Consider the following 27,512-nt stretch of genomic DNA (forward strand, 5'->3'; position numbering starts at 1 on the left):
AATATAAAACCTTGGAAGTCTTGACTGTTCAGTTTCAGTCAGCATAACTGTTGCAACAAAGTTCTTGACATTGCTTCTCTTGATTGATAGCTAATTAGTTTGGGAAGGTTTGTTGAAAATCTGAGTTATGTTGACTACTTAAAATTCTGTGCAAGCATGAGTGAATATTTCTGTTTATAACATGTTTGATATTTATTGTAAACTCTGAGAGTAAGCTGCATACAAATATATTTCATGCAAAGCCATCTCTATTTGCTCAGTAAAAGAAAGAGTAAAGTTCTGAGTGTTAAAATAATTGTATTTTTAATTATGAATCCTTTCTTCTGCAATACCTCCCCACTTAGATCACCTCTCTACTTATGCCACTTGCATCCAGCTTTAGCTTTGAGGAGAAATAATTCCAAATATTGCAGAAATTTCCTTTAAGTGTATAGAGAGATAGTGACATAGTTTGAATAATGACCAGTGTTTGGAAACAGGAGAATGTCTCAGTTTTGTATCAGGAGCGTTAAAACTAATTTACATAAGGGAATACTAGAAAAAAAAGTCAGTGTTCCAGACAGACATCCTTCTGATTTTCAGCAGTGTATTTAATTAACTAAAGCCTAACGTGAGAGCTCATGGCTCTGAGATACAGTACATTTAATATTGAAGCAAGCTTGCATGACAAGGACTTTCCACAACATAGTGTCCCATTTTGATCTTAAGGAAACAAGCAGTTTAAAACTATCAAATGAACAGTGTACTTGGCATTCAGAAAGAATTATGCTATTTTCCTAGTGATAGTCTCTTATTTCAACAAATTTCCAAGGGGCAAAAACTCTTCATTCTATGTCTTGACATAAGCAGATTTAGAGTTGCAGAGGTTATTGGTGCAAAAATTCTTTTGATCCTTTGCTGCATGTTAATCTTACAGTTCAGTTGGTTACAAATTGAGTTAAAAAGGAATTGAAAGAAGTAGCTTTCCACGGTGGGAATTGTGCCAATATGAAATGGAATTTCATTCAAATATTTCACATGATGTCATTTTTAAGTTAAGTTTCCTAATACAGCTGCTGAGACCATTCAGTTTTAACCAGAAAACCTCGGTTGTATGATGATTGAGAGAGAGAGAGAGAGGAGTCTTGCCTCAGTGAGCAATCAATTTTGCTATTAATATCACCAAGACAAGAATGTCATCAGTTTTGATTAAACCAAGAGTTTTTTGAATCAGAGAAACAAAAGACAATAATTAAGATGCAGAAGAATTCAGATTACTTTTTTTCTATTCTCAATTTTAATACAATAGACACGCATTAGACATTATAAGAATGATTGCAGTTTTCTCTCTTTATGTATTGTGGAGACTATTGTCAGAATAACTCAAGCTGATGATAAGTTAATAGGAGCAGACTATGCAGAGAACATTAAGTGATGTGAAATGTGTCCATGTTATTGTGTAGTTGTATACATGTTTTATAAAAGAAAAATATTTTGTGTTTTAAATAATGAAGATTGCCTTCTAATATTAGAGATTTTTTTTAAATTATTTTTTTCATTATCAGGGAGGAGAAAGGTATTTAGCATCTCCATGTTTATCCATGTGTGCATGTACATATGTTGGCTGTCTCTGATTTCTATGAACATACTTAGAGGGGGAAAAAAATGCCAGTGCATGTTTATTTGCAGGATCAGGAATTTAGCTTCCAAATGAATTTACTTTCTATCATCAGTGTGGAGGATGGCAAAAAAAAGTGTAATCATGTAGTGTAGATATCCATCTAAGAGTAAGTGATCTTTAACTACTATAATCTTTTGTAGGCTCGTGGAATTTAAAACATAATATATATTTCTATAAATAGCCATCCTCCAATAAGACAAAAAGTGAAATGGTCAAGAAATTGCTAAAGATGCACTGACAGATTTCTGGAAGACAAACATTCTGAGAATTACTATAAGGAAATAGAAGTTGCCAAATCCTAGGCTTTATTTTACCACGCTGCAGTATCAAATTGCTCTCTGACTTTTATTTCATGGGGAATGGTTGCTGCGCATAAAGACAAAGAATGATTATTTTGCTGAATGCGAATATCTATTGTTATGGCAGCAGGACTTAGTGTTAATGGGATAGACTACACCAACCCATAACTACAGGGTAGAGGGCACTTCCTGCCTCTAGGGACAATTTAAGATGGAAACTTCATCAAAAAGTTGAATGAATTTTACCATGGTAATGTTTCAGCCATTAAATTTGGAGTTAATATGTACACTTTTGTTTCAAAATTATATTTGTAAATGCTGATGTGATTATTTCTAATGTTTTCCCAGAGGACAGAAAATAATGTGAATAGCACAGATCTTTTGGTCAACTTAGCAGTAGTTATGAGGTCTTAGCTGTCTCTGCTTATTCATTCTCCCTTTGGTAAGACAGAGAAATTAATCCTCTTCGGTGGACCTGCCCCAAAATAAGGTATCTTAATTTCAGTAGCCCAGTATCCATGGTGAGATTTCACCTGCAGAGTAAGGGAGAGTGGGAACTAATTGTCCAGTAATTTTACAGTGCTCATAGCTTTTTGACTGTAAGCTCAAAATATCAAAGTTTCTTGTAATTAAGTAGTAGTGCTTTATTAAAATATATTAAGTTTAGGATCCAATGAAAGAGCTGTTGTTTATTAGCTCAATTAACAAGTTGTGGATAAGATCTTGCTTAAAATGTCATGTTTACATCTAAGCACCTTGGATTAAATAAAGAAATCAAACTGATTCAATAGCTGAAAAGAGCCTTTTTAAGAAAATTGAAGTGTTGTTTTAGGATAGGAAGTGAAACCTTTACTTTTTTAATGAAAGCTGCAGAGAAATGTAATTATGAAATATGGGATGATTTGAAGTAAACATGAAGCAGAGGGAACTTGTGTGGTAGACAATAGTACTGTTACAAAACATCAAACTGATGTGAAGTGGTAATGAATACTATGAGACAATAAATTGGAAGGTTTGTAACAATCACAGGTGGGAAATTCAGAAGCAACTTTCTAAGCAGGATGATAGAAGTGAGAAATTAAAATTTGTTATGTTATAAAATTGTAAAAAGAATTGTAAGGTAGGATAGAAATGATCTTGCAGTTAGAAATTAGTCTGTGGGTGTGAAAACATTAGGGCTCAACTTGCTGTTGTCTCTGAGAGGGTGGAGGATGTTGAAGATTTTGTTGCTATTCCTTGATCTTGATTGTCACATTGATCTTATCCTGTTTGATTTGTTGGAATGCTTGGCGGAGTGCCACTTCCCCTTGCAGAAGATGTGCTGATTACTTCTGATGATTTTCTTGTCCTTCGTGTGCCTGGAAATGGTTTCCAGGATTAGTTGCACCATCACTTTCCCAGATGTTGAGGTGACACTGACTGGCCTGTAGTTCCCTGGGTCCTCCCTGCCCTTTTTAAAGATAGGAGTGATGTTTATTTTACTCTTCGGATGCTTCTCCTAGTCACCTTGATTGTTCAAAGATTATCAAGAATGGCCTCACAATAACATCATCCAGCTCCCTCAGCACTTGTGGGTGCATCCCATCAGGGCTCGTTGACTTACGTATGTCCTGTTTGCATGAGTATTCCCGACCTGATCATCTTCTATGAAAGGTTCCTTAATACAGACTTTCTCCCTGGTCTCTGTGGCCTGAGATAAGTGAAGGCTGGTCTTGCTAGTAAAGGTTGAGGCAAAGATGATGTTCAGTACCACAGCATTTTCCATGTTCTGTGTAACTAGGTCCCCACCTCATTCAGCAGGAAGCCCACATTTTTCCTGCCCTTTATTTTGTCACCTGGGTATTTATAGAAGCTCTTCCTGTTGTCTTTGACATTAAGCCATTTTTTTTTCCTGTGTTGCACCTTATGCAACCCAGTACAAGATTGTAATGATTAAGGATCAATGTAAGATCAGCACATATATGTTTAATATACAGCTTACATAAAATCAACCTGGATATCCAGTGCCACTACAAACAACCAATGACTTCAGTCTTGGCAGGCAAAAGAATTTTAATAAAAACAAAGAAGAGACCTCATTCTTTGCTTCTCCCTACAAAATGAAATTACTGGGCATGGAAATTATCTGTTACTGTATTTTTAAGAGTTTTCAGCTGCATTGCAAAAGGTCTTGATGTAGGTGCATTTTGGTATCCTAAAAATTTAATCTGTTTATATATTTTTTTTCTGTCACAAGGACTGTTACTATTTAAAATCTTTTTGATTTTCATTAATATACCAATATTTCCATAGAGCCAGGCTTTGTCTCATTGCAAGAAATGATTGCTGATGGCTATAGCTCAAAACCATGTGAACTTAAGAAAACTTTCTATGGTATATTAAGAACATTCAGGTTAAAAATTGTCTTTCTACTGAAAAAAAAAATCTGTTTCTGAAGGTTTTACTCTTAAGTATTTAAAGTAAACAATGTGTTGTGTAATTTTGTTCTTTAAAATGTAATGTGCATGCTATTTGTCATTATTGTCAGTAAAAATGGATTTTAATCCTTAGCTATTTCTTCTACTTTATCCTGTTTTTAGTGAGTAGTAGGATTTTGGTAAAACTAACTTAAATATAGGTATAATTTGCATTTTTAATAAAACATCTTGGTGAATGTGTCTATTCATAATGTTTTACTAAAAATGCAAGTTATAGCTTTATTAAAACCTCCTCAGTCTTCTAGACTATGTCAACACTGATTCAGAAAGCAAGTACACTTATACTTTTGTTTGGCGAAACCAATTTTAAAAAGGATGTATACTGCATTCAGATTTTTTTTTTTTACAGTGGACAAAGATTTAATGTTTCCTTTACAATTCACTCCTTCAAGACAGAATTTTTATTTGCATTTGATATAAAATCATATGATCAGAAGAGTTTTAAAAATAAGTAAAAAGCTTTTAACAACTGAGGAAAGTCCGAAATAATGAAGTGAAGTATTAGCTAAAGGCGGCTAAAAGTTTTGTAAGAACAAGTTGATAATGTTTTGAAAAGCTTAAGTGAAAATTCGGAAAAGTTAACCAATCTGGTTTTATGTATAAGTCCAGGTCCCTTTTGTTATCTTCTCCTTTTCTACATTTGCTCCTATTTCAAAACCATTTCAGATAAAAATGGAAAAAAAAATATGTATATTCCAGGTACTGGTGATAACCACTCTCTTTATTCATGCACTACCAACTACTTAGGCTTACTAAAATGCACTCTTTCTTTAACACAAGGGGCACGATGTGCTTCATTCCATAGAGAATTTGACAACTTATGGTCAGCATAGTTGCTTAAGAGCATGGAGGCACCTGAGCAAAGTTACACAAGTGTTCCCTAAACTTCTGCTTTTGTACGTGCGCAGGACTCCTGTTTTGACTATGCTGAGCTTCTGGAACTTATCACATGCCTAGAAGTTCTCAGTTCTGAGATCAGATAAAACTGCTCAAGGCTCACTTTTGTGTGTATAATTAGAGTACAGTTAATAGACATTGACTGCTTTGACACTGTTATTTAAAATATCAGCAATGACATGAGAAAGGTGGGATGCTGTCTACAAAAACCAGTTACACGACTTGTTCAGGAAGGGAGAAAATGCTTCTTCAGTGCTTGAAATTTAGTGTGGTCATTGTTGAGGAATAACATGCCTAAATACTTTTTTAAATCTGGACATTAGTGCACAACAGGGTACCATGTTTATTCTTAGAGGCAAACTCCAATAAAGCTTCAAGTGAGCAAGAATCAAAGTTCATTCTTCTACAGAGAAGTTTCACTCAGTTGCTAATTTTCAGCTGCCAAAAGGAATAAGCAATAGGGTTGGTAAAGTTCATTCATCTTGAATGTAAATTGATAGCAAATCTTAAAATTAGTTAGTCTAGGTTGTTGACTGGCAAGAAGAGATAGCTTAGCATGGAGTGATCTCATGGTTTCTTCTCTCAAGTCTCTGCCTCAGCATACACCATTCTTTTGGTGCTAGAGTTCCTGGTGGAAAAAAAAAAGTCAGTTTCTCATGAAGCAACTCTTGCACTCCTGTAGTTTATAGCCTGAAATATTTTGATAGTCCCAAGCTGGTACTAATTGATGGTATACTCACTAGAGACTTTTTTTTTCTTGTCTACCTAAGATGTAGTGCATACAGACTTCTACTTCAGAAAACCTCAGTATCTTAATAAAGAATAAAGCTAAAATGTAATATGAAATTAAAAGTACAGTAAGTTTCCAAAACCAGATTGATGTTTATAACAAGTCTTTTTTCCTCTGCTAAACTGCTCTGAAAATGAAATATGTCTTTTGTGGTTTATTGTGTTACCAGCAAGACTGGTGGTGGAAACAATTCTCCAGGCACCAAAAATACATGCAGGTCTCTACAGATGTCCCTAACAGAAAAACTTTACTTGCCATTGGTCCAAAATGTCATGACTCCATTGATGTAGGTTGTCATTTGGTAGAGCTCTTAAAATATTCTTATCCCAGTATTCAGAGTCATTTTTCTAAAATTGAGAAAGAAATATGAAAAAGGAGAATTTAAATATATATCTATCACTCAAAAGAGCAAAGAACATGTAAATGAGGCAAATTTTGTTGAAAGTATTCTATCTTTTTTTTTAAACATGTTGATCTAGTTGAGAAAGGCAGACAGGTTTTTGAATGTAAAAGCCCTTTTTCAGGTCTAAAAAAGAAGTGGCAAATGTTGCTACTTCACCATGGCAAATACATTAAGGATGTCAAAACATTTACGTTTAATTTGCTATTACTCTGTCTCAAGTGACATCTTCATCTTAAGCACAGTACTCTAATTTAAAGTTGATAGGTGACTCAAGTGCCCAATATTTTTGCCCTTTTTTTTTTATATTTAGTAAAACTTTTACAATTGCATCAACTGTTGAGGGGACAGATTTAGACTCCTACAAAGAGAGGGAAATGCACAGTCTATTTCTAATACCCACCATTTAAAGTGACCTGCACAATGCAGTATAAGATATGTCCTGTTTTATGAGAAGTTATCAGAAATGTGTGATTCTGGCATAAGCAAAAGTGAATCTTATTTATTTAGAAGTGGCAGTATCGTTGGGTGGGTCTCCTAAAGTTCTTGTGGGTTTGACTTCATATTTTCCTTTGTATCCACTCCCTGAGCTTCTGCCAAGCCTACTATGTTTCATTTCAATTCTCTCTTTGTACCTACTAATTAAGGACTTTCAATGTGTGTATGTATTATACAATCAAATATGATCTCACAGGCAGCTTTAAAGAAGTAAATGGTTGCAAATAGTAGCTGAAAATATTTTTCTGTTTTGAGACATAAAAGCTGTCATACATTAAATGTAAAATATTTCTGCAATAATATTGGTATGAGAACATGAGAAGAACTTGATTGCCTCAATAGATACACTGCTTCGTTCCTCACTGCTGATGTCTGCAAATGTTCTGTTCATGCTAAGTAGCCTCTGACTGCACCCTTGGTTCCTCTGTTTTTGAATTTGATAACTCTGCTGCCTATTGGCTCATTAAAGAAAATATAAAAGCATAACTAATTAACTTAAAAGTAGGCACACTGTAAATCATTAATGCTAATGCAGATGTTCTACAGCATCTTGGAGCCATGCCACAGAATCTGAGAAATTATTAGAATCCATAACAGACACAGAATCAGACCACAATGGTCATGTTAATTGAGCCTAACACATGCTAGGAAAATATGTACTCTATCAGGTGAAGGTGATGGTGATATATTAAGCTGCTATTAACAGTTTTCTTTTATCTTGTAGGGGAAAAAAACAAGAGAAAAATGAGGGAAAGATATTTCTGTAGTTTCAATCTTTTCATATTGAAATCTCTTGAAGGTCCAATTCAGTATTGGGCTTACCACATGTAAGTAAGGAGCGTAAAATTGCATTTCTATAATGAGGCGTTAAAGGTCAACTGTCTTTTGTTGCATAAGTAGAGCTATTAAAAACATACAGCTGGATTAATATGAAAAATATTTTTCTTACCTGTACTGTTACCTGAGATTTCTTAAAATAATGAAACTGAAAAAAGTCAACAGGATTAAACCCGGCTGTCATATCCCACTTGGAGTTTTGTTCTTGTTGTTCTGTGGTCTTGGACAATCCTAAAATAGTCAATTTCATCTAGTTTAATTTTATATTACATTTAACATTTGTTTTTGAAATATAGTTCAATATTTGCCTTACTACTCCAGCAGAGGAATATTAATTAATGTAAAAATGTACTCCTAATGGGATTTTGTAAGTGGTTGCTTGGTGAGGTTTTTTAGGAAGCATTCCAGTTGAACTTTATAAAAACTGACTTTTACAAGATTGGCATTGTATGTAATATTTCATTTTTGTTCTTTTACTTTAGTAATCTTAAAGCAATCCCATTATTAGTGATCACATATCCTCAAACAATATTTATTGCAGAAGAAATGATACTTATCTTTGATTTGTGTCCAACGTACTCGTGTATAAAGTTCTTCTTTGCTGTTAGGCATTTGCAGTGTTTAATTTAGTAGTGATTTCTTTTCTGTTTATAAATTATTTCAACATATATGGGATAGTTTGTCTTTTCAATCAATTTTATCTGGATAAAACTAAGCCTAGGTAAATAACCCATGCACCTACTAACTCAAGACTTTGCACAGTAGAAACTTTCACTTGTGGAGTGCAGTTCAACCTGCCTGGGTCAGTGCTCGGTACAGCAATAAACGTGCTCATAATCTCAAGAAACTGTTTGTTTTACCCTCTTCCTCCCCAGTAAATAAACAAAGAATCTCCAGAGCTGGAGAAATTAACTTATGCCAATGTTTATTTTAGCTCATTGAGTCTGAATATTCTGGTTTTCCTTTGAGGCCTTTAACTTTCCTGAAGACTGTTTTGCAGTTCGACACTGCAGGTGTACTGTGAGCAACCTTGGTTTATGTTTTTCCCATTTTTGAATTGTGGTCTAATGAAGGTAGCCATATATAATAGACATGCTTTTCGTTAAGAATTTAGTTGAGCTTTACAGTGGGGAAGTATTTGTTGTATATTGGGTTTGGGTTTGTTTTCCTATTTTTAAGTATTCTTTATTGATTCATTATTCCAAAGCTGTTACTTTTTTTTTTTTCCCATTCTGAGCAGATGGCCGATATCTTGAGGGATCTTGGTAAAGATATAAGGAATTATGCTTATATGCAGACACTTCTAATACCTTAGTTCTATTACAAAGGCTTAACAAATAATTTGTCTTCACTTCATTTGGAAGTGTTCACAGTGCCTTTGTTTGTATTTGATAATAAGTGGAAATACATAATAGCATGAGCAGGTTGACAGTCTTTGTAAGCATGAAGACTCACAAGTCACAGTAGCTACCATCCTGAAATTATTCAGACAACCCTCACTTGAATGAGAGCTTTCCTTGAGCCAAGGGGACTTTTTGCTCTTATTTATCTCAATGGATGAGATTACAACTCTTGTCCAATGTAGCACTTGGTAGGAATAGAAAGACAAAGTCTTCCACTGTGAAAATGTAATTTCTGCAAAACAGATATGTGGGCAGATATGTGGACAGATGCCTTTCTCATCAGAAATAGATGGTCTGAACAGCTATTCCAAAAGTTTGCTTTTGTTAATGGTCTCAGTGTTCCTCCCTCAGAACAGCTCAACTTGCAACCTCAATTCTTCTCTCCTGGAGTGTTTTTTCCAATTCTTTTTGCAGGTTAAACTGGCAGCCTCTGACATGAGGGCTGCAGGAATCCCCTTGGAGCTCTCATACCAGGGCCAAAATCTGGTTGCAAGGTGGGGTTGTGAGGAGACACTGTGATTCTGCTTTCTGTCAGAGAAGATACTGTTTTCATGCTGTTGTTTGACAGAATTTTCCAGAGTTAACTGAACCGTATGTAAATGTTTTCTGTGGGTTTCACACATTAAACTTTATGAAGGTTGTCTCCCTCTGAGCAATAAACTCTTTTTCAGTAAACAAACCAAAAGAAATAAGGTGGCCAGACTCAGCACTAAGTGCTATTTCCAGTTTGAGCACTCTTGAAATCTTTATTAAAAAAAAAACATTAAAATAAAGTCTTTAAAAACTATCTGGTATTTATAAACTGAGATTGCTAAAGCAAGCTGCAATAGGATTTGTTGGTGTTGGGTACATTTAAAAGTATGCATGGTCCTTTAAGTATGTACAACCATGTTTGATCCCTTGTGGCAACAAAATAAGGTCTAAGTTTATACAATTGCATGCTCTCACCTATTCAGATATAGTCCTTGAGTAATCCCAGTGGATACTACTTAACTTAAAAATAGCATTCAGCCCTATAATTTCTCTGCTGGCAGTTGATCATCTACTGCCACGCTATAGCCAACATGTTCTTTTAACTTATTTTCCTAATTAAAGTTTGTGAGGCATTAAAATGATATTTAGAATGGCTGTAATCATTTGTATGTGTAACAGCATAGAATAAATGATTTCTAAATTAGTTAGTGATAGAACAGGGTGTATAATATCTGCCAGAGGCTTTGCTGATATGCAAGCTTCTACCTGCTGTAGGTGTACAATTGAGTTGTGAAGTCAATTTGATTTTTTTCATGTCACCTGAAAGTAATCGGCCACCTCCAAAAGCCTCATGACATTTTTGCTCTAGTGTGTTTTGAATTACTAGTGATTTCAAGAGTTTAGCCCACTATCAATACTACAGCAAGCTTTCTATGTCTTGGTCACTTCAGATCTTGTTGCTCTAGTTCAGAGCTTGTGAGCTATCACTGTCGTTCTGCTTTTCTGACTTCCCAGGTTCAGTGGGACAGCTGTAATTTGCACATTTTTAGAGAGGAGCCTGTTGAACTGAAACTTTTAATGGGAAAGTTGATGGAGGGTACTGGATAGGAGTACAGACTGAAATCATGCCTTCAATGAGAATATTCTTAAACATTCAAATTCAAGATCTGGATAAAATCTGAATTTTCCCAAAGTTTCAGCTGTTTGAATTTGCTGTAAATAATGGTGGATTTGCTGTAGATTTAACATTCTGAGTTGGACGTATTTGTGAGTGTTTTAGTATTAAAGCAAAGTTACATAACCTAACAGCAAATGTATAATTATAAGTTGATACAAAATTTATCACTTTTAATGGCAACCCTATCAACTGAGGTTTCATGAATATGATTGCAAGAAAATTTTATGCTTTTTCTGATGGTCTGAATTATTTTTATGGTAATTATTATTCCAGTTCACATTGTAATGACTTGATGACATGTGTTTCCTGGTTCTCATTCTGTAGGATATGATTCTTCTTTAGATAAAAATTTTCAAATATTTATTTTGTAACTCTATGCCACAATATTAAAGGAGGAGGGGGGAAATTGTTTGGCCTATAAGAGTAATTGTTTTCTACAAGTCTAACATATTTTTAACTGAACTGTTCAATTACCTTACCAAAAATGTGTTATCATCAATGGTTTCTTCTCTCAGTTCTGCTTTTATTCATATAATGTATATATTGCTATACATAGTTTTCAATTTACAGTTAGAGAAAACCAGAAATTCAATAGCACCTTGTTTTAAAAGAACATATAGCTTATTTGTTTGAATTAGGCTCAGAAGAAAAAGCATGCCAATAATGTTAGTGCACCTTTGCACTTGAAGGTTGTTTGAAAGAAGGTGAAGCTACTTCATAAAATTATAGATTATTTGAGGAAATGTAAACAGTGCGATTAAAGATACAATTATCAACCACGGAGAAGGAATAATCTTTATTACTGAGCAGAATGAAAACACAACCATTCCATCAAGCTTCCAAGGTTTCTTGCAGTCTTTTACTAGTATTAACATTGCTGTTAACATTTCCTTATCATCATCCTGAACATCTCTTTCATTACTCACAGGCTGTAACATTCTTCTGTAGCTGTTTTAAGCTCATGTTATGCTGAAGTACAATCTTAATGATCCTTTGTAAGCTCCTCTCCTTAGATAACATTTTCACAATGTGATTGTTTACTGCTTCCTATATTTCTGTATTTTTTTAAAATGGACTATATAAACCAGAAAATTTCCTCTTCCCAAGAGTTCTGGGGTTCTATTTTTGTATGCTTTGTTTGGCTGTACAAATCTGCTGCTGCTCAATGTTGTGCTGGAAAATGATTACCAGATTACCTTTAATTTCGGTTGATGCATTTATGCCAGGCAGAAGCAATAATCACTAATACTTTTGCTGTCCAAACTTCTACTGTTTTTACTTCTACTCTTTTTACTTCTGCTCAAGTAGAAAGGCAGCACATTACTAGAAGGGTTAAATACTTTACATTGCAGTGTTACATATGAGTAAGTGTTTCATTGTTTATTTTAGGTTCAGCGATTAATTTTGTCCAGGCTTTCTGCACTTTATACAAAGTGTATTTCTGCAACAAAAGCAGTTTTAGAGGGTCAATTCAGGCTGCATGTTAATATTAGTACTAGTGATGGGATGAACTATAAAATTTTGCTTGCAAAGCTACCTGTTTTTCTTCAAGGCAAGCATGAAACATGAACATAATATTCTCAGGTCATCATCACAGAAAAATGTATTTTCCTAAATCCTCTTGCTTCTTTGGGTCACACGGCAGTAAAGACAGCACTACATCTTTCTTTGATGTTCTTATTTAAAAAGGGTGGAGCATTTCTGTGTGCTTTGCCATTCAAACATTCCTGGTGGTTCTATTTTCAACTCAAATTTTAAATTACTAACAGATGTGCTGATTCTTTTGACTGAAACAGAGGGCAAATTTTTCTACTGTATTTTGAATAAAGTTTTTCAAACTTTTACTGATTATTGAACCCTGAGTGCCAGCTTTTGTTACCAGCCTTCACTATAAACAGTATTTTGCACCACAGAAATCTCGCTGAAGTCAAGGGAGAGTAATCCCGATATAAGCATGATAAGGGACAGCAGAACATATTTAGAGTGACTATAATATTTAGCTTATGCAGCTAGACTCAAGAAGGTGTAGCATCCCAGTATTGCATATCCCAACCTGTTTAGGTGTGTTTTATTAAAGTATAATCTCCACTTACACCAAAATGGCAAAGCAAGTAGCCTGGAAAATAATTGGCGTAAAAGCATACATAAGTTATTGATAATACTAGTCCATTGGCACAAAATTTTTAGAAAACTCTCATGCAGTGGAACTCCCAGAAAACTTTCTAGCTCTGCACAGTGGATTTGGGGGTCTCAATAGCTCTGAAACAGGAAGGGAGTTGCTTGGGAGTAGGACAGAAGATGACTCTAGAAGAGAAGAAAAAAAAATAAGGAGAATCAAATTCCAATTTAAGGAATATCATTTTGAAGTTTAAGTTGTAACCATGACGTTGAATTAGCAGTGGAGCTATTTTGCATTTTTCATACAGTTCAAGTGTGAGATTCCTCCCCCTTTCTGCTCCTGACCTATCTTCATTACTGTAATTTATTTAAGCGCAAGTGTCATCCTTTCTCCTTGCTTATTTGTTAACATATATGTGCTTGTGATAACACAGATGCTGGTGTAATCTTTCATTCTCCTTAAGCCTTTGAATTTTTTTGTTAATGACAATACAGATGTGTGATTTCTTACTTGGATCTGTAGGTCATCTAGCAATGAGAACTGATAAATAATACAGATTGTAAAACTTTTCCATAGTGATTTTTATAAGACATTTGAAGGCCAAATAGGTCTTGACCTTCTGGCGCACAAAAGGAAACTGTTGAAAAAGTAAAAGGCAGGGACCAACCATTTTTGTAGGTAGAATACCTACTTCATACTACACTTAAGAGGGGATGAAAATCCTTCACTAATACATAACTAACAGAAGCCTGAATCGTTTTCTTCCAAGAATACTGAAAATACTTGAGATATGTTTAGGGGCCAGTATGAAAGAAATACAGAAGCAAATTGCAGTTTGCTGTTGTGAAAATACCTCTGGTTCACACTTAAGAATATTTCACATATTTTAAATTTTGAAAGTTTGCTTTTACTTATGAACATTTTAAGTTGTCTTCAGAATTATTCAGCTCAAATGTTCGGACTTTAGAGAAGTGAAGGGAAACGAAATTAACTTGTCAGATAAGAAAAATCTTTTGTCAGAAATGCTTTACCCTTAGTGGAACACTGAACTTAGTCTTCTGGGTGTTTTAAGACCCCTGTGCTGACTTACTATGTTTGTCTAAATGGGAGTTAGTTGTCTGTCTTTTGATGAATCTGAAGTAGTTCTCTCTTATTTTTTTTTCTTGGAGCAGGAGGAAAGATGTCACTTGGGTATCAGGAAGCTTTTGAAGTTTTCAAGCAGGACCATGCTGACAGTATAACCATTAAGGACAACAAACAGCTTCTAAAACAGAGGTAAGTGTCACAGCAAGATGGAGATGGAAGCAGACATCTCAGAGTTCATTATGAGTCTGGGTGGAATGCATAATTTTACACCACACATCTGAGGCTTCTATTGAAAACTTGGTACAGAAACTTTGCCTTTTCTTACTGGGGATATTTCATATTCAGAAGGCACTGAATGGTGACAGAATAAAAGTCTGGATAGGATATGAAAGTGGCATGAGGAATCTTAGTGTGTATTTCCTCTGGTTTTATTAATCTTTGCTTCAACATGGCTATGAAGATATGTGGTAATGGCATTTGTGATCATGAATTATCTAGAGAAAGTAAGATCCATGTGTCTGAATCAATTACAGCAATTTCCATTGTCAAAAATGCTTTACTGGCTTCAGCACTGAGTTGGACAGTAAGCTAGGAGTTGTTTAACATATGCTTTTGTCTGTTGTTCCTAACTTGTTTGCCAAGTGATTTTAGCTTCTCTCTGCCAGTTTTGCACTCAAAACCAGAAATAATATTTTCCTCTTCCACATTTATTGTTAATGCTCTCAAAACAGTGCTCTTCAAGTGAAGATGGTGAGAATGGCAAAACATTGAAAACATTAATTTTCATAAAGCAGATTTTAAACATCTCAGAAATTAAACCAACAACACTCGCCCATGTTGACTGGCTAACAATACTGTGTCAGTGTCAGTTTTTCAAGCGTTAACCCTCCTTGTACTGCAAGAGAAATGCAAGATTTTGAGTCTGGAGATGCAAAAAGCAGATCTCTTAATCTGCCCTTGAAACTAACATTTGTCCTAAGGGTATTGGGTTTTTGTTTTTCTTTTTCCTTTTTTTTTTATCCTTCTCCAGGTTTCTTCTGCATTCTTCTGCTTTCTTAGTAACACAGTTTTCCCACTTAATAGGCATGAAAGAGATTGTTTTCACAATCACTAAGTCTTACTTATCTCAGTGAAATTGAGGCAAGAAATGATCTCTACAACTCTAACTTATTCAAGATCTTGATATTTATCACTTTTCTGAACTAGTTAACATTCTATCTGGGTTTATAACTTAGCCACAGGGATACAAATTGCCATATATATGTAAGAATTTATCCATGTAAATTGGATGTTTAGTAATGACTGTCTTCAGATCAATATATCAGATGATGACACATCACTGCATAAATAGTTACACTGCAATAATTTCTGGCACTGCTGTCTATTGAGCAGAACACTTCATGGTCACAGCATGATAATGGGAACAATACAGTTCTGAGCTATGCCCTGCATTTCCTGTAGTTAATCACAATTCTTCCGTATTTTCTGTTATTACTGTGAAGCAAACCAGTATTTTGTTCTGGTTTCAGAACATGTAATAGAGATGGGCAGAACCCACAAGGTTTGACGCCAGATTTGCTTTCCCTAAAGGGCAAAGAAATTCAGACAACTGCCTTTGGTAAACCCTCTCTAATCTGCATCAGCTGATTGCTGGAATCAGTGCTAATGTGAATGTTGGTACCCTGGAGCAAGACAGTTTTCCTCTGCCATTTACAGTCATTTTTAGCAAAGATGCCTATAGCTTCAAGTTTACTGAGTTCATTAAAATGGATTTGTATCAAGTCCACTCTGTAATTTCAAATGCAGCCTCTGAACTACCAGTTACACAAAAGCTCTGTTACCCAGCCAGTGTTCAAATTGCACAGGAAGAAGTGTGTGGACACCACATGTTTAAAGGTTACCATAACTTCCCTTTATATGTAGGCCTCTCATGTTAATAATTTTGTTTATAGTTGCATAACCACTTCTGTCATACCACAAACAGTATTTGGTTCACGAATTGCTTATTTTTAGCTGTTTTATTTTTCCCTTTGGGTATTTTGGGTAGATTTTCTTGGCTTGCTAATTATACCATTCTTATATTAGTCGAATGGTGGACTATCAGTGAGCCTAACTGGAAGTTTGACTGTGAAGGTCGCAGCTGTTGCTTGAGCTGTGAAATTATTCATATAGATGTGAATATACTTAGTCATACATATCAAATATACATGTATATTTCTTCTGTATACCTGTGTATAATTCAGTCAATTAAATCAAATACTGAAAAGCATTTGTCTTGTTTAAAAATACCGTATGTTAAAGACAGTGTTTCTTACATATGGTATTTTTAAACTGTTCAGCTATTATTTCAGAGCTCTTTAGAGGGGCAATGGCTTAGTACTGTAATTCAGTACCATCCCTGGATTTAGAAAGTGGGGAAACTGATATAATTAAGGATAACTTCTCTCTGAAGCTCATTGATTCTCTTACTGTTCAAGTGAAAGACAATAGATTCAAGCTATCCTATTAGGACAGTCGCCTATGAGAAGTGGCTTTGTAAGACAGAAAAGGTGATGTTCTACAGCTTAGTTCACAATTAATACAAAGTGTTTCTTTTTAATTTTTCTTCTATACACTAAGAACTACTGCATTGATTAAAAATAGTATGTGTTTATGCCCAGGCAGAATCAGATTTCTGCAATTTGAACTTCCCATACTTGACTTCTAGAGAACTTAATAATGTCCTGTTTCTCAGGACAGCCATGTTCTCTTAGCATTATTTCTCTGATGGGGAGAAAAATGCATCTCATTTTCTGGTGAAATATACTACCAAAGATTCTACCCAGCTGAGCTACCCTAGTGTAATATTGCATGCTGCATGAAGCTTGTAAATCCTGTCCTAGTCAATATTTCCAGTAGTAAAATTCTACTGAGCTTACAGATGCGATGTAAATCTAGTTTCTGTTTTGTTGTTGTCCATTATTTTTTTTCCACTTTCTTTTCTTGCTTTCTGGGTTCCAGCTGGTTAACAGCTAACTTCTTTTTTCAGTACCTATGGATGAGTTTCACTTAGGTCAGTTGTTCTTGTAATTTCTAATAATTAAAAATGAGTGAATGTTCATTTAATATACTAAATGTCTCCATTTTCATATTAGTCTCTGAGTTTGTCTTGGTTTATGTTATGAGTTAGATATTTGTTTTTCAAAATGTTTGTTTTTTTAATTACTCACGTTTGCATTCAAAGAGTGAAGTCTTTGCAAAAACTCTTATTCTGCTAAAATTAGTGGCTGAATTCACTTTGGGGTTTCATCATGGAATATTAATCTTGTGAGTAATAAAAGCCATTATTTGGTAACTTCAGCCTTTCTGCAGAGTGGTCTCCATGTAGGATACACATGAACTCTTCTCAACTAACAATGTCATTGTTCACTCATCACTATTTGTAGCAATGTTATCTTTATGATAGATAATGTAACCTTTTTATTAGAGGAGTATCAGAAATAGTGTTTTCCGTTTCAATATTTGAGTCAAATCTTATGTCTTTATCTGGTTTATTTTGTTTGACTGTGATTCATAGACACAGAATTTGTTGGACTGCTATAAATTAATGCCAAATTTCAGTTTATGTTATGGTGCCAGTTTATAAACCGTGGTGTTTGAGAAACGGATGCATGGCTCACTCAACTATTGGCAGTAACCTAGGAATAAGAGCTGGATAGATAGCTGGCTTCAACTTGTCCAGCTAAATCTCTCTGTGAAGATGAATTAGAGTCAATAGTCAATGGGAGATTTGCCTCAGGAAGTACTAATTGATGAACTTAGTATTTGGCTCATGAGTGTTGAAGGAAAGAGAGAGGTACTTTGGGGTGTGATCTTTACAGTCTTTGAGGCCTGCTTGGGTGCTCTAAGTCAACACCAGTGGAAAAAGCTTATCTAAAAGTCTCATAGATGCTGCAAAGGCTTCTGCCTTCTTTCTGTAAGTGACAGTAGGTGCTGAGGAACCTGCCAGCTTCAGCCATTTAGGCATGTTGAACTCAGTCTTGAAAGCAAATGTTTGTGAGCAGCTATGAATGCGGGCACCTGAAATTCTAACTCGCTCCACTTTTACAGGAAAATGGACTAACTGAGAAGGGGCAATTTCCCAACCCTGCCTCCCCATGGGAAAGTCATATTTCTTGACTGTTTTGCCATTATTTGAGTTAGACAGAAACATAATTTAGTATTTCCTTACTTTGGCTAGATAAAGACTCTTCCAGATCATCTGAAGGCTTGCTAAACAAATAATTATTACAGTTTTACCTCCACATACAAGGCTCAACTTGTACACACCTGAGTGACAACTCAGAATTTCAAGTCAAGCCTAATATCCTACAACAAATGTCACAATGCAGGAAATAATCTTTCTACATTTTAAACTACTACTATTTAGACTATTACAATGGATATTTCCTTGAACATGCCTCAGTTCTCTGAGGCTCCTCAGGCTTTGCCATTGTACATTGAATTGATTGTCATTATTTTTACAGTGGAATATACATGGCATTTGAAAGCCTGATATGTAAGCCATTTGTCCTAAACAGTTTTATATAGTACTGAGTTAAGTAAGTGTGAGAGAATAATTATGACAGCAACTGCTGTAATAGATCAGAAAACTGACAGAAAAAAAAGCACAAAAAGAAAGAGAAGGGATCAAGTTCTAGCATACTTCAGGGAATGTAGAGAACAGAAGTGAATTTGTAAGGCTCTGTAAGCAGCTGTTTTTCAATGATATACGTAAATATGACAGGTTTCTTAAGGAGCAAGACATACAGTGAGCAGTTGCAAGCTAAGAAAGAAACTTATAGAACCATAGACTAGTTAGGGTTGGAAGGGACCTTCAAAGGTCATCTAGTCCAATCCCCCCTGCAAGAAGCAGGGACATCTTTGACTAGATCAGGTTGCTCAGAGCCTCAACCTGGCTTTGAATGTTTCCAGGGATGGGGCATCCACCGTTCCACCACCCTCATAGTGAAAAAATTTTTCCTGATATCCAGTGTGAATCTACCTCCTTCTATTTTAAAACCATTACCCCTCATCCTATCACAACGGGCCCTGCTAAAGAGTTTCTCCCCATGTTTCTTATAAGCATCCTTTAGGTACTGGAAGGCTGCTATAAGGTCTCCCTGGAGCCTTCTCTTCTCCAGGCTGAACAGCCTCAAGTCTCTCAGCCTGTCCTCGCAGGAGAGGTGCTCCAGCCCTCTGACCATCTTCATGGCCCTCCTCTGAACCTGTCCAACAGGTCCATGTCCTTCTTATGTTGGGGGCTCCAGAGCTGGATGCAGTACTCCAGATGGGGTCTCACCAGAGCGGAGTAGAGGGGCTGAATCACCTGCCTCGACCTGCTGGCCATGCTCCTCTTGATGCAGCCCAGGATGTGGTTGGCTTTCTGGGCTTCAAGTGCACATTGCCGGCTCATCTTGATCATTAGAATATTTTACATACAATGTGAAGACTTGATTATTTGAATAAAATGAGGAAGTGGTCAGAAAATTAATTTATAAACATACCTAGTAGGAATTTCGTATTTAAAAAAAAAAAACTCATTTCCAGTTTTTATTTGAGGTCAAACCCTGCCTACTACAAAAAAGAGTTTCCAAAGCCTGGTTCATTGATTTGTTTCCATCCTTTTCAGCCTGCTTTTTGCTTGTTATTTGCCTATCTTCTTGTGCCTAGCTTTGGCTTGTTATCAGTATTTGAGCAGTAGCTGTATATCATCTCAGAGTCTGCATTGACATAAGGACTATCTGTAGAAAAACAGAATAGTTTAGTTTTGTCACATTTTCTTATATTTCTGTTTAAGAGGTTTCCTAGTGACTGGAATGTACGTTTTCACACAGCATAAACAGTGATCATCAATAATATGTAAATTACAGGCTGAAATTTGAAAATACCTGGTGAGCAGAAGTTCTAATAATTTGAAATATGGTTTTAAGTTTGCTTGTATTTTTTTTACTGTCATATAGCTGTATGTTAAAAGATTACAAGTAATGTAGCATATTAAAGTCAATGTTGTAGTGTAATGTAAATAAGAGAATCCAATTGTTAGAAATAAAGTAACAAAATTTTTAAATCTTAAAATCAAATTTGTTTTGTCCGTCTAGTAAACCTATTTGTTGCATGGTTTCTTTCAGAAATTATTTCATTTAGACCAGACAATCTAGTTGGAAAATTACTTCCAACTAGTTCTAATTATAAATCAGAAAGTAGTCCTGAGTAATTCTATATTTTATTGTGAATATTAGAATAATTCTGTGTCATTATACTTACATTGACAGGTTTGCCGAAGCTAAATGCCTTGGAGAAAAATTAAATGAAGTGAGAAATACAATAAGTGAGTACATTTTAGCTTCACTTTACCTTTTAGCTGGTGAAATCCCAGCATTCAGAGGCTATGGGAAGAGATTCTAATTTCTAAAATAAAAGAATCAATGCATTAGTAAGATTTCCAATAAGATGTTAGCGAATGATAGCAGTAGTAATTCTGTGTACCAGTTTTGATTATTTCAAATACCGTATTGTGAAAAACAGCTCCCTTCCTTACTTGACAGGATGTCTGAAGTTTTTCAAAAGGAGAAGTTAAGGTATTACATCGGGTTTTCTGAATTTTATATTGGGATAAAAGGATCCAAAAACATAATCTCAAATTGTGATAACTATGGATTAAAGATTGTATTTATCTACAAATTTATGTAGCTTCTGATAAGAGAAGATTTTATTGATGAATTACCCCTCTGCACTTCCTTTGTACAGCTTAATTAGAGCAATTCTGAGAGTGCCTCAGCTTGGTGGGAATTTTCGTCATTTTTTGCTTTAGGCCAGGGTATGCTTGGCCTCTAGTTTCAGATTGTTCAAAGTAAAAAATCACCTATACATTCAAGCTCAAGCTAGGTCTTATCTAATTCTCCTAGCAGCCTTGGATACCTTACTAGTTGATTTCTGAGTTCTGTTTATTCCAAGCCAGTAGCTTCTTTTCTAAAAGTTCATTATCCAGACTTTGTCAGATGTGAAACGCAGTTTTGTCTTCTGTCCCTGAAGTCCTTGGAGATCAACTCCATATCCTCCTGTATGCGCATGTTCAGGTGAACCAAGTCTCTTCAATCTTCCAGACATAGACTGTGAGGGACTAGATTTAAAAGTAATCTAGCATCCAGGTCTAGTGGTGTAGACTTTGCTTTTAGTTTCTGTCTTCTTCCTCTTTGGGTGGCATCAGCACAGACATGGACAGTGAAGTTGTTATCATCACTTCTTGTCTTATAACAGTAGTTGACTCCTGGGAAAGGATAAAAATCTCATGGCAGTCTTGACAAATGCTATGTACTTTCACCATAGCCATGATTATATTCTGTAGTCATGAATGGTAGCTACTGCCAGATTCCCCTCCCAATCACCTTTGGGTACACCACAAGTCCCTCAGAGGTATTATGCAGTATATTTAAAGTTATGTCAGCTGTGCAGAAAGCTTCAGTCATGTTGGCACTGTGTTTTCAAACCACAGCACAAAGGATATTTGGAAGGGATCCAGAAGCAGAGACATCAGGTGCTGAGCCCTGCTGCAGCAGTGTTCTGAACACTGGATTACTTATATAAGACATGAGACTTGAATCAACCTGCCTTCTTTCAGTAGGTTCATTTGACTCCTTCAGACTGGCCAGAACATAAATGTCATTACAGAACTTGTGCATGGATATCCACAGATTGGCCCACACAAGAAGAATTTCTGTATCCACCTTGCAACTATGGGTCTTTCCAGTGTCCATAAAAGCTGACTTAAATCCTGCCAAGTCAACTTTTGCCCCTGGTAAAATTGGAAAAGCAGGTTAAACCTACTGTGGAGGACAACGCATGTTATTTTCCAAGTAACAGGAAACATTTCCAAGGTGAATAATGCCTGCAGCTTCTGGGCAGCAGTGTGCACAGGTGTGAACATGAGCCATCACATCAGAGTACAACCTCTTTTTCTCTCCTGTCGTCTTGAAATCCACATTATCCTGATTTACTTCTGTCTCTTAGATTTACTAGTCTGTGGTACGCCCAAGAGATTTCTTGGCCTACATGAGGTGGAGCCAAAGTCGACACTGAGTGTCAGACTTTGTCTTGCTGAAGTTGAGATCCATTTTGAGCAGGCATAGTGAACACCAGCAATAAGCAGCCACACACAAGCCCATCTTTCTCAGTGCCTGGGGCTGTGACCGTGCTGCTTGAAGACAGGAGCCTGGCCTTACACACACCTTATATCTGTTACAAATGTCCTAAGAGGAGAACAAATGTTTGGAGGATGTGGCAGACGGTGCAAGAAGTGGTGGGACACACGCCAGTCCTGAAGGTACCACTTGTAATGTCATGTTGGCACAAGACTTGTGTGATCTGTAAGTCCCTTGAGATTTGCAGGAGTCCATTGTGGGAGTTCTCATATACAATGAAACAAAGCAATGTAGATGCAGCCTCAAGACTGTTTCCATGGATCCTAGTAAAATCTAAAAGAAATCCTTGGTTTGGACTGAATCACTGTGGGTTTTTCTCAAGTTAGGCAAAACTTCTGATGACAGCTATAGTGCAGCAGAGTATGGATTTTGCTGCAATTAAAAGCATCTGTTTTAAAATTTGATCTTGGTTAAGTTCTTCAGTGTTAGAAGTGAAACAGTGAAGTATGTTTGGGGAATGTGAACGATGCAAAAGTCTGAGTGCATATCCATATGTATACATAACCTTAAAAAATCAAACTGATCCCTTGAACAAAAGAAGGGGCTGTATAACAGATCAGTACTATTGCACTGAATTTGGCAATGCTTATATGCCTCCTATAGGAAACTGTAATAGTTTGTAGTCCGCATGAATATTGAAAAGCTCCTTTAAGAATCAAACTAGAAATGTCCCCATGGTTATGATATATAGTGCACAAAATTACACATTTTGGTTTTGTTTTGATATACAAAGTGCAGTTACAAGTAAAGTGTCTTCAAACTGGAAATTAATTTCATTACTCTCCACTCTTTTTATTTTGGTAGTAAAATGGAAAAATAGTCTTTTCATTAGCACCTCTCTAACAATTATTAAATCTTTGCATCCAGTATGACACTTTTTGGCTTATTGAGGTTAATCAATGCAATTGCAGTAGTTTATATCATTTAGCAGCCTGAAACAATTTTTCAGTTAAGTTCATCTCGTCATAGCATACATACTCAGAAGGCCATTAAAGATGCTAAGTAAGGTTACTAACCTGCCAAATTTTTACTGAAAACATGGTAGGGGAAATAAGAGTCATCTGTGGCCTGCAACTAGATCTTTAATTTACTTTTATTGTTGTTTCAGTTTCCTTAAGCATTCCTGGCTGCCTTGTTGTGCACAATCAAGAACAGATCCCATCAATATCAGTTTCTGTTCTTTCTAAGCTACACTTAATAGTGTAAAACTATGCACCACAGAGGCCATAGAGTCCATTTCATGCAGTCTGGTTGTATTTTGAGATGGTGACAGCAGTTGGCCATAACTTTTATGTCATAAATACCCTTTCATTCTGACTTTGGAAATATTAGTGTTTTGCAGTAAAAAGTATACAAAATACTCTAACTACTTCTCAGTTACACTAATATATCAAAAACATCAGGAAGTTAGGGCTGGCAAAAGAAATTTCCAGTAAGGTTTTCATGATCGGCTTTTTCTGATATTATTGCTTGCATAAGAAGATTAAGGAAAACAATGTCTAGATATAAGTGTAGAGTGACTATAACATCAGAAATGAGACACTGTGGCCAGCATGCCTCTTTGCTACTATACCACATATTCCTGGATTCTATCTCCCTTTAAGTTTAATAGCACTACAGGGAATGCAGAGATTTTTAAATTATTTTTATGGAAAATGATATGTTTGTCTTAGATTTTTCCTTATGCTTGCTTTTCACAGTGACCTCCTAGAAAGAAGGTGAATTTTATTGTAGGATGAAAATTGTCTTTTTCTGATTTTTAAAAAAGAAGAAGATGGAAGTGTTTCTAAGCTAGGTCATTTTAGTGATCCTGTTTACTGCATTATCACACAAAGCTCGATACAGGCACAAATAAAGAGGCAGAGGGCTTTGGTGCAAACATTGAGGAGCACTTCTTTTTGAAAGACAATGTAGTGCATAAATACACCATCAAAAGGCAGAGAAATGAAGTATGAATTTTGAACATGTAGATATGTCTGATTTGTCTGAGTTAACTTTTCAGAATTGTTTACATATGACTGGAGAATGTACCCAAGGACTAAACTTTAAAAGACAAATACAGAAAACCAACATGAGTAAAACTGGAAGAAAAAGTTGGAAAGAAACAACGGTGAGGTCAGGGAACTAATGAGAACTCTGTAACCAGTGTAGGAAAAGTGGAAAGCGGGCCAGCACTGACATACAAGTACGTTTTTCCCTTTCTAGTCCAACATTAAGAACTTTAAAAATGTATATTTCTGTAGCTAAAAAAAAAAAAAATTCCAATGAAAAAACATGTTGTGCAACTGCAAGTGTTTTTGCATTTCATAATTTCCAAAGACTTGGGGTCTCTAAGAAGAACTATAGCTTTTTGTATTACTGAAAAAGACTTAGTCAAGAAAATTAGATGCTGGAGCCAAGGATTTTATTTCAGAATACTGAAGGTATAGAATTTCTTCTTGCAAAATCTGAGTGATTGTGCCTAGCACATTGTGATGGGTCAGCTTCAGCTAGCCATCAGTTGCCTATCCAGCCACTTCTCTTTCTCAGCAGAACAAGGGCAGAAAGTAAGAAGAAAAAGCTGGTGGGTTGAGATAAAGGTGGGTAGAGCATTTACCAATTACTATCACAGGCAAAACAGACCTATGCTGGATAAAATTTAATTTATTGCCAGTTAAAATAGAGCTGGATGGTGAGAAACAAAGACAAAACCTCTGAAGTTAAAACTTCTCTCCTTATCAGGGTTAGGAGGAGTTTTATTTCTAGGCCACTTATGAACAAGGTGGTTTCACAACATTGCCAAGAATGTTCTGTGTGAAAGGATTCTGACAGTAAGGAGAAGTCATCTACATCTTGAACAAACTGCAAAGCATTAAATAACAACAAAAAGACCCAACTGCTACTACATTGATCACACAAAGTTAGAGTTGGGGAACTAAAAATACTGTTTTCAGTGTAAATTAAACTGATACATTAATTCAGAATTTAGTGACTAAAGTTGCCTATATACAAAAATGTGCTACGTGTTAGATCCATTTAAGATTAGTAAAAATTTGCAGTTCATCCTTGTAAATGTCTGTCTATTTTGAGGTATCTGTACCACTATTTTTTTTTTCTGAAAGAAAAAAAAAGCATACTAAATGCTATTTAATGCCCAAAGGGAAGCAGCTGTTGTTTTTAGTCTGTCCAGAAATCAGCTAACATTATGATTGAAGCTAGGAGAGGAAGGGCAAACTCATGTGGGAGTAATAACTGTGTGAGGAAACAGGCACTCTCGGAATGAAAAAGGGTAGGTGGGTGGATTATGTGCATATGATGTTGGTGATGCAACTATACCCACAGGAATGCTAAGATGTTGTACTAATCTGCCTCATTTCAAGCTTTGATTTTAGTACACAAGTTCATAGGATACCAAATGCACTTTTAATCTTTTGTGAGAACATGTCGTAGTATTGCAAAGCAAGATTATTGAAGAGTCTTCATTTAATTTGCTTGCAAATTATTCAAATAATTTTCCTTATGTATCACAGTTGGAGAGCAATGCTGAAATAGTGAGGATTGGAGGAGAGTGAGGACAAGGCATTGCAGTGCTCAAGGATAATATTGATTGTGATTCACTGCCTTGCACCTCATACTGCTATTTCTGTGAATGCAAAGTAGATGTTAAACCTAATCAGAACCTAATTAATGTAAAACCTGAATTTATAATCACCTTTTTCTCTGTGTGCAAGACTCTATGTACATAGAAATAAATTATTTTATGGTCACTCTACCTCCCCAAGGAAATAAGCCAAGTAGACCCACTTTTAAAGTCAAAGGTAAGAATATTTTGTGCAAGGTTTTTCTTTCTACCTGCACTTTTTGAAGGGAACTAAACATTTTTCAGGCAGAGGTGGTCTGAGAGCACTCTATTGGCTATGTTGTATATCTACATGTTTTTAGCTTCACATGCAGGCAATAAATTACTCTGAAAAAGGAGAATCAGTTACTTAAGAACTAGAACCGCAAGGATGACATTAGGAATATTATGCATGTTTTAGGCCATGGTTATATGGATGGAAAGAATTGAGGGAAGTTATGTGTGAGCAAAAAAAAAAAAAAACATTTTAAAAACTTTTTTCGTAAAGAAATATATGTACTTATGAAGGACAGAGTTTTTCAGTTGAAGAAAGTTCCATGCTTTACATGGAATCTAAATGAAATAAAAATGCCATGATGACTTGCTATATGAAAAGAAAATTCATAAAAATTAATGTGTTTATTTCTTAAAGCTCAATACTATTGGTAGCATTATCTATTGATTTTATATTAATATAAACATTCTGAGTCAGAGACATTAGCTTACTGGACATTGTTTCAGCCATGAATGAAGTAAGGCTATAATAAGGAAGAAATTATTGTGCTTTAAAATGTATTCCATTCTTCAGTGTAATATTCTGAGATACTTATTCTTTTATGGAAATAAACACTGAGACTTCATAGTTGCTTATTAGTATAATTCACTGTTCTAACTTAATTCCAGAAATTATCAAGTACTTATGTAGACTTTGATATGTGTGCTCAGTGAATTTTACTGGAAGTGACTAGCACAGAAGAAAAAGGGCAAGATTTGCTTTGAAAAGGGATTGAGAAACTCCAAGGAGAAAGGTTACATTCCACAGGCAAATCTGGTTCAAATGAGATGCAAACAACTCATAAATAAATGAATTCAGTATGCAGATTTAATGAACAGATAACTCAATAATATCATTCCACAGCATTTCATTCTTCAGGTATCTTAGTATGAATTGCTGTTCTCAGCAGAAACCTTTAAAGTCCATGGAACTTGAAGTCTTGAAATCCTCACTAAAGAAAAACTCTAGCTGAGGTCAATTTGAGTTCTACTTGTGTAAGAATTGAAAAGAAAATTCTGAAAATATTTCCACATTTGGCTTTATTGTTGTTTTAGTTGATAAAGGGCAAAATGCATTAGATATAGTAGTAATTGTTTTAAACAGACACATAATATCACTTATGCTGTGAATTGTGTTGCAAAATAGTCCACCTTTGAGGCCTCCAAAGCTGCCTCCTTGGACTGCATTCACAAGTTCACCAAGCTTTATACCACTAAGGCTGTGCAGCTGCCTTCTCATGTTGAGAGCAATCCATTCTTGAGTGCTTAGCCAGTCGACTGTCCTCTATTTACATGTTTTCTCAT

General features: G+C 35.5%; 1 protein-coding gene and 1 pseudogene across 1 annotated transcript in view; one reads left to right on the plus strand and one right to left on the minus strand.

Annotated features, from left to right (window-relative positions):
• KIF6 (kinesin family member 6) overlaps positions 1 to 27,512 on the plus strand; it is a 163,450-nt gene that overhangs the window by 93,410 nt on the left and 42,528 nt on the right. Inside the window, exons 14-15 of the mRNA XM_086743876.1 lie at positions 14,204 to 14,306; positions 20,411 to 20,466. Coding sequence (XP_086600002.1) covers positions 14,204 to 14,306; positions 20,411 to 20,466 — 159 coding nt within the window. The remainder of the gene's footprint in view (positions 1 to 14,203; positions 14,307 to 20,410; positions 20,467 to 27,512) is intronic.
• LOC104482845 (adenylosuccinate lyase pseudogene) lies at positions 21,310 to 27,447 on the minus strand (annotated as a pseudogene).

This window comes from Chlamydotis macqueenii, chromosome 3 (genome assembly GCF_036417535.1).
Source record: "Chlamydotis macqueenii isolate bChlMac1 chromosome 3, bChlMac1.mat, whole genome shotgun sequence".
NCBI classification, from domain to species: Eukaryota; Metazoa; Chordata; class Aves; order Otidiformes; family Otididae; genus Chlamydotis; species Chlamydotis macqueenii.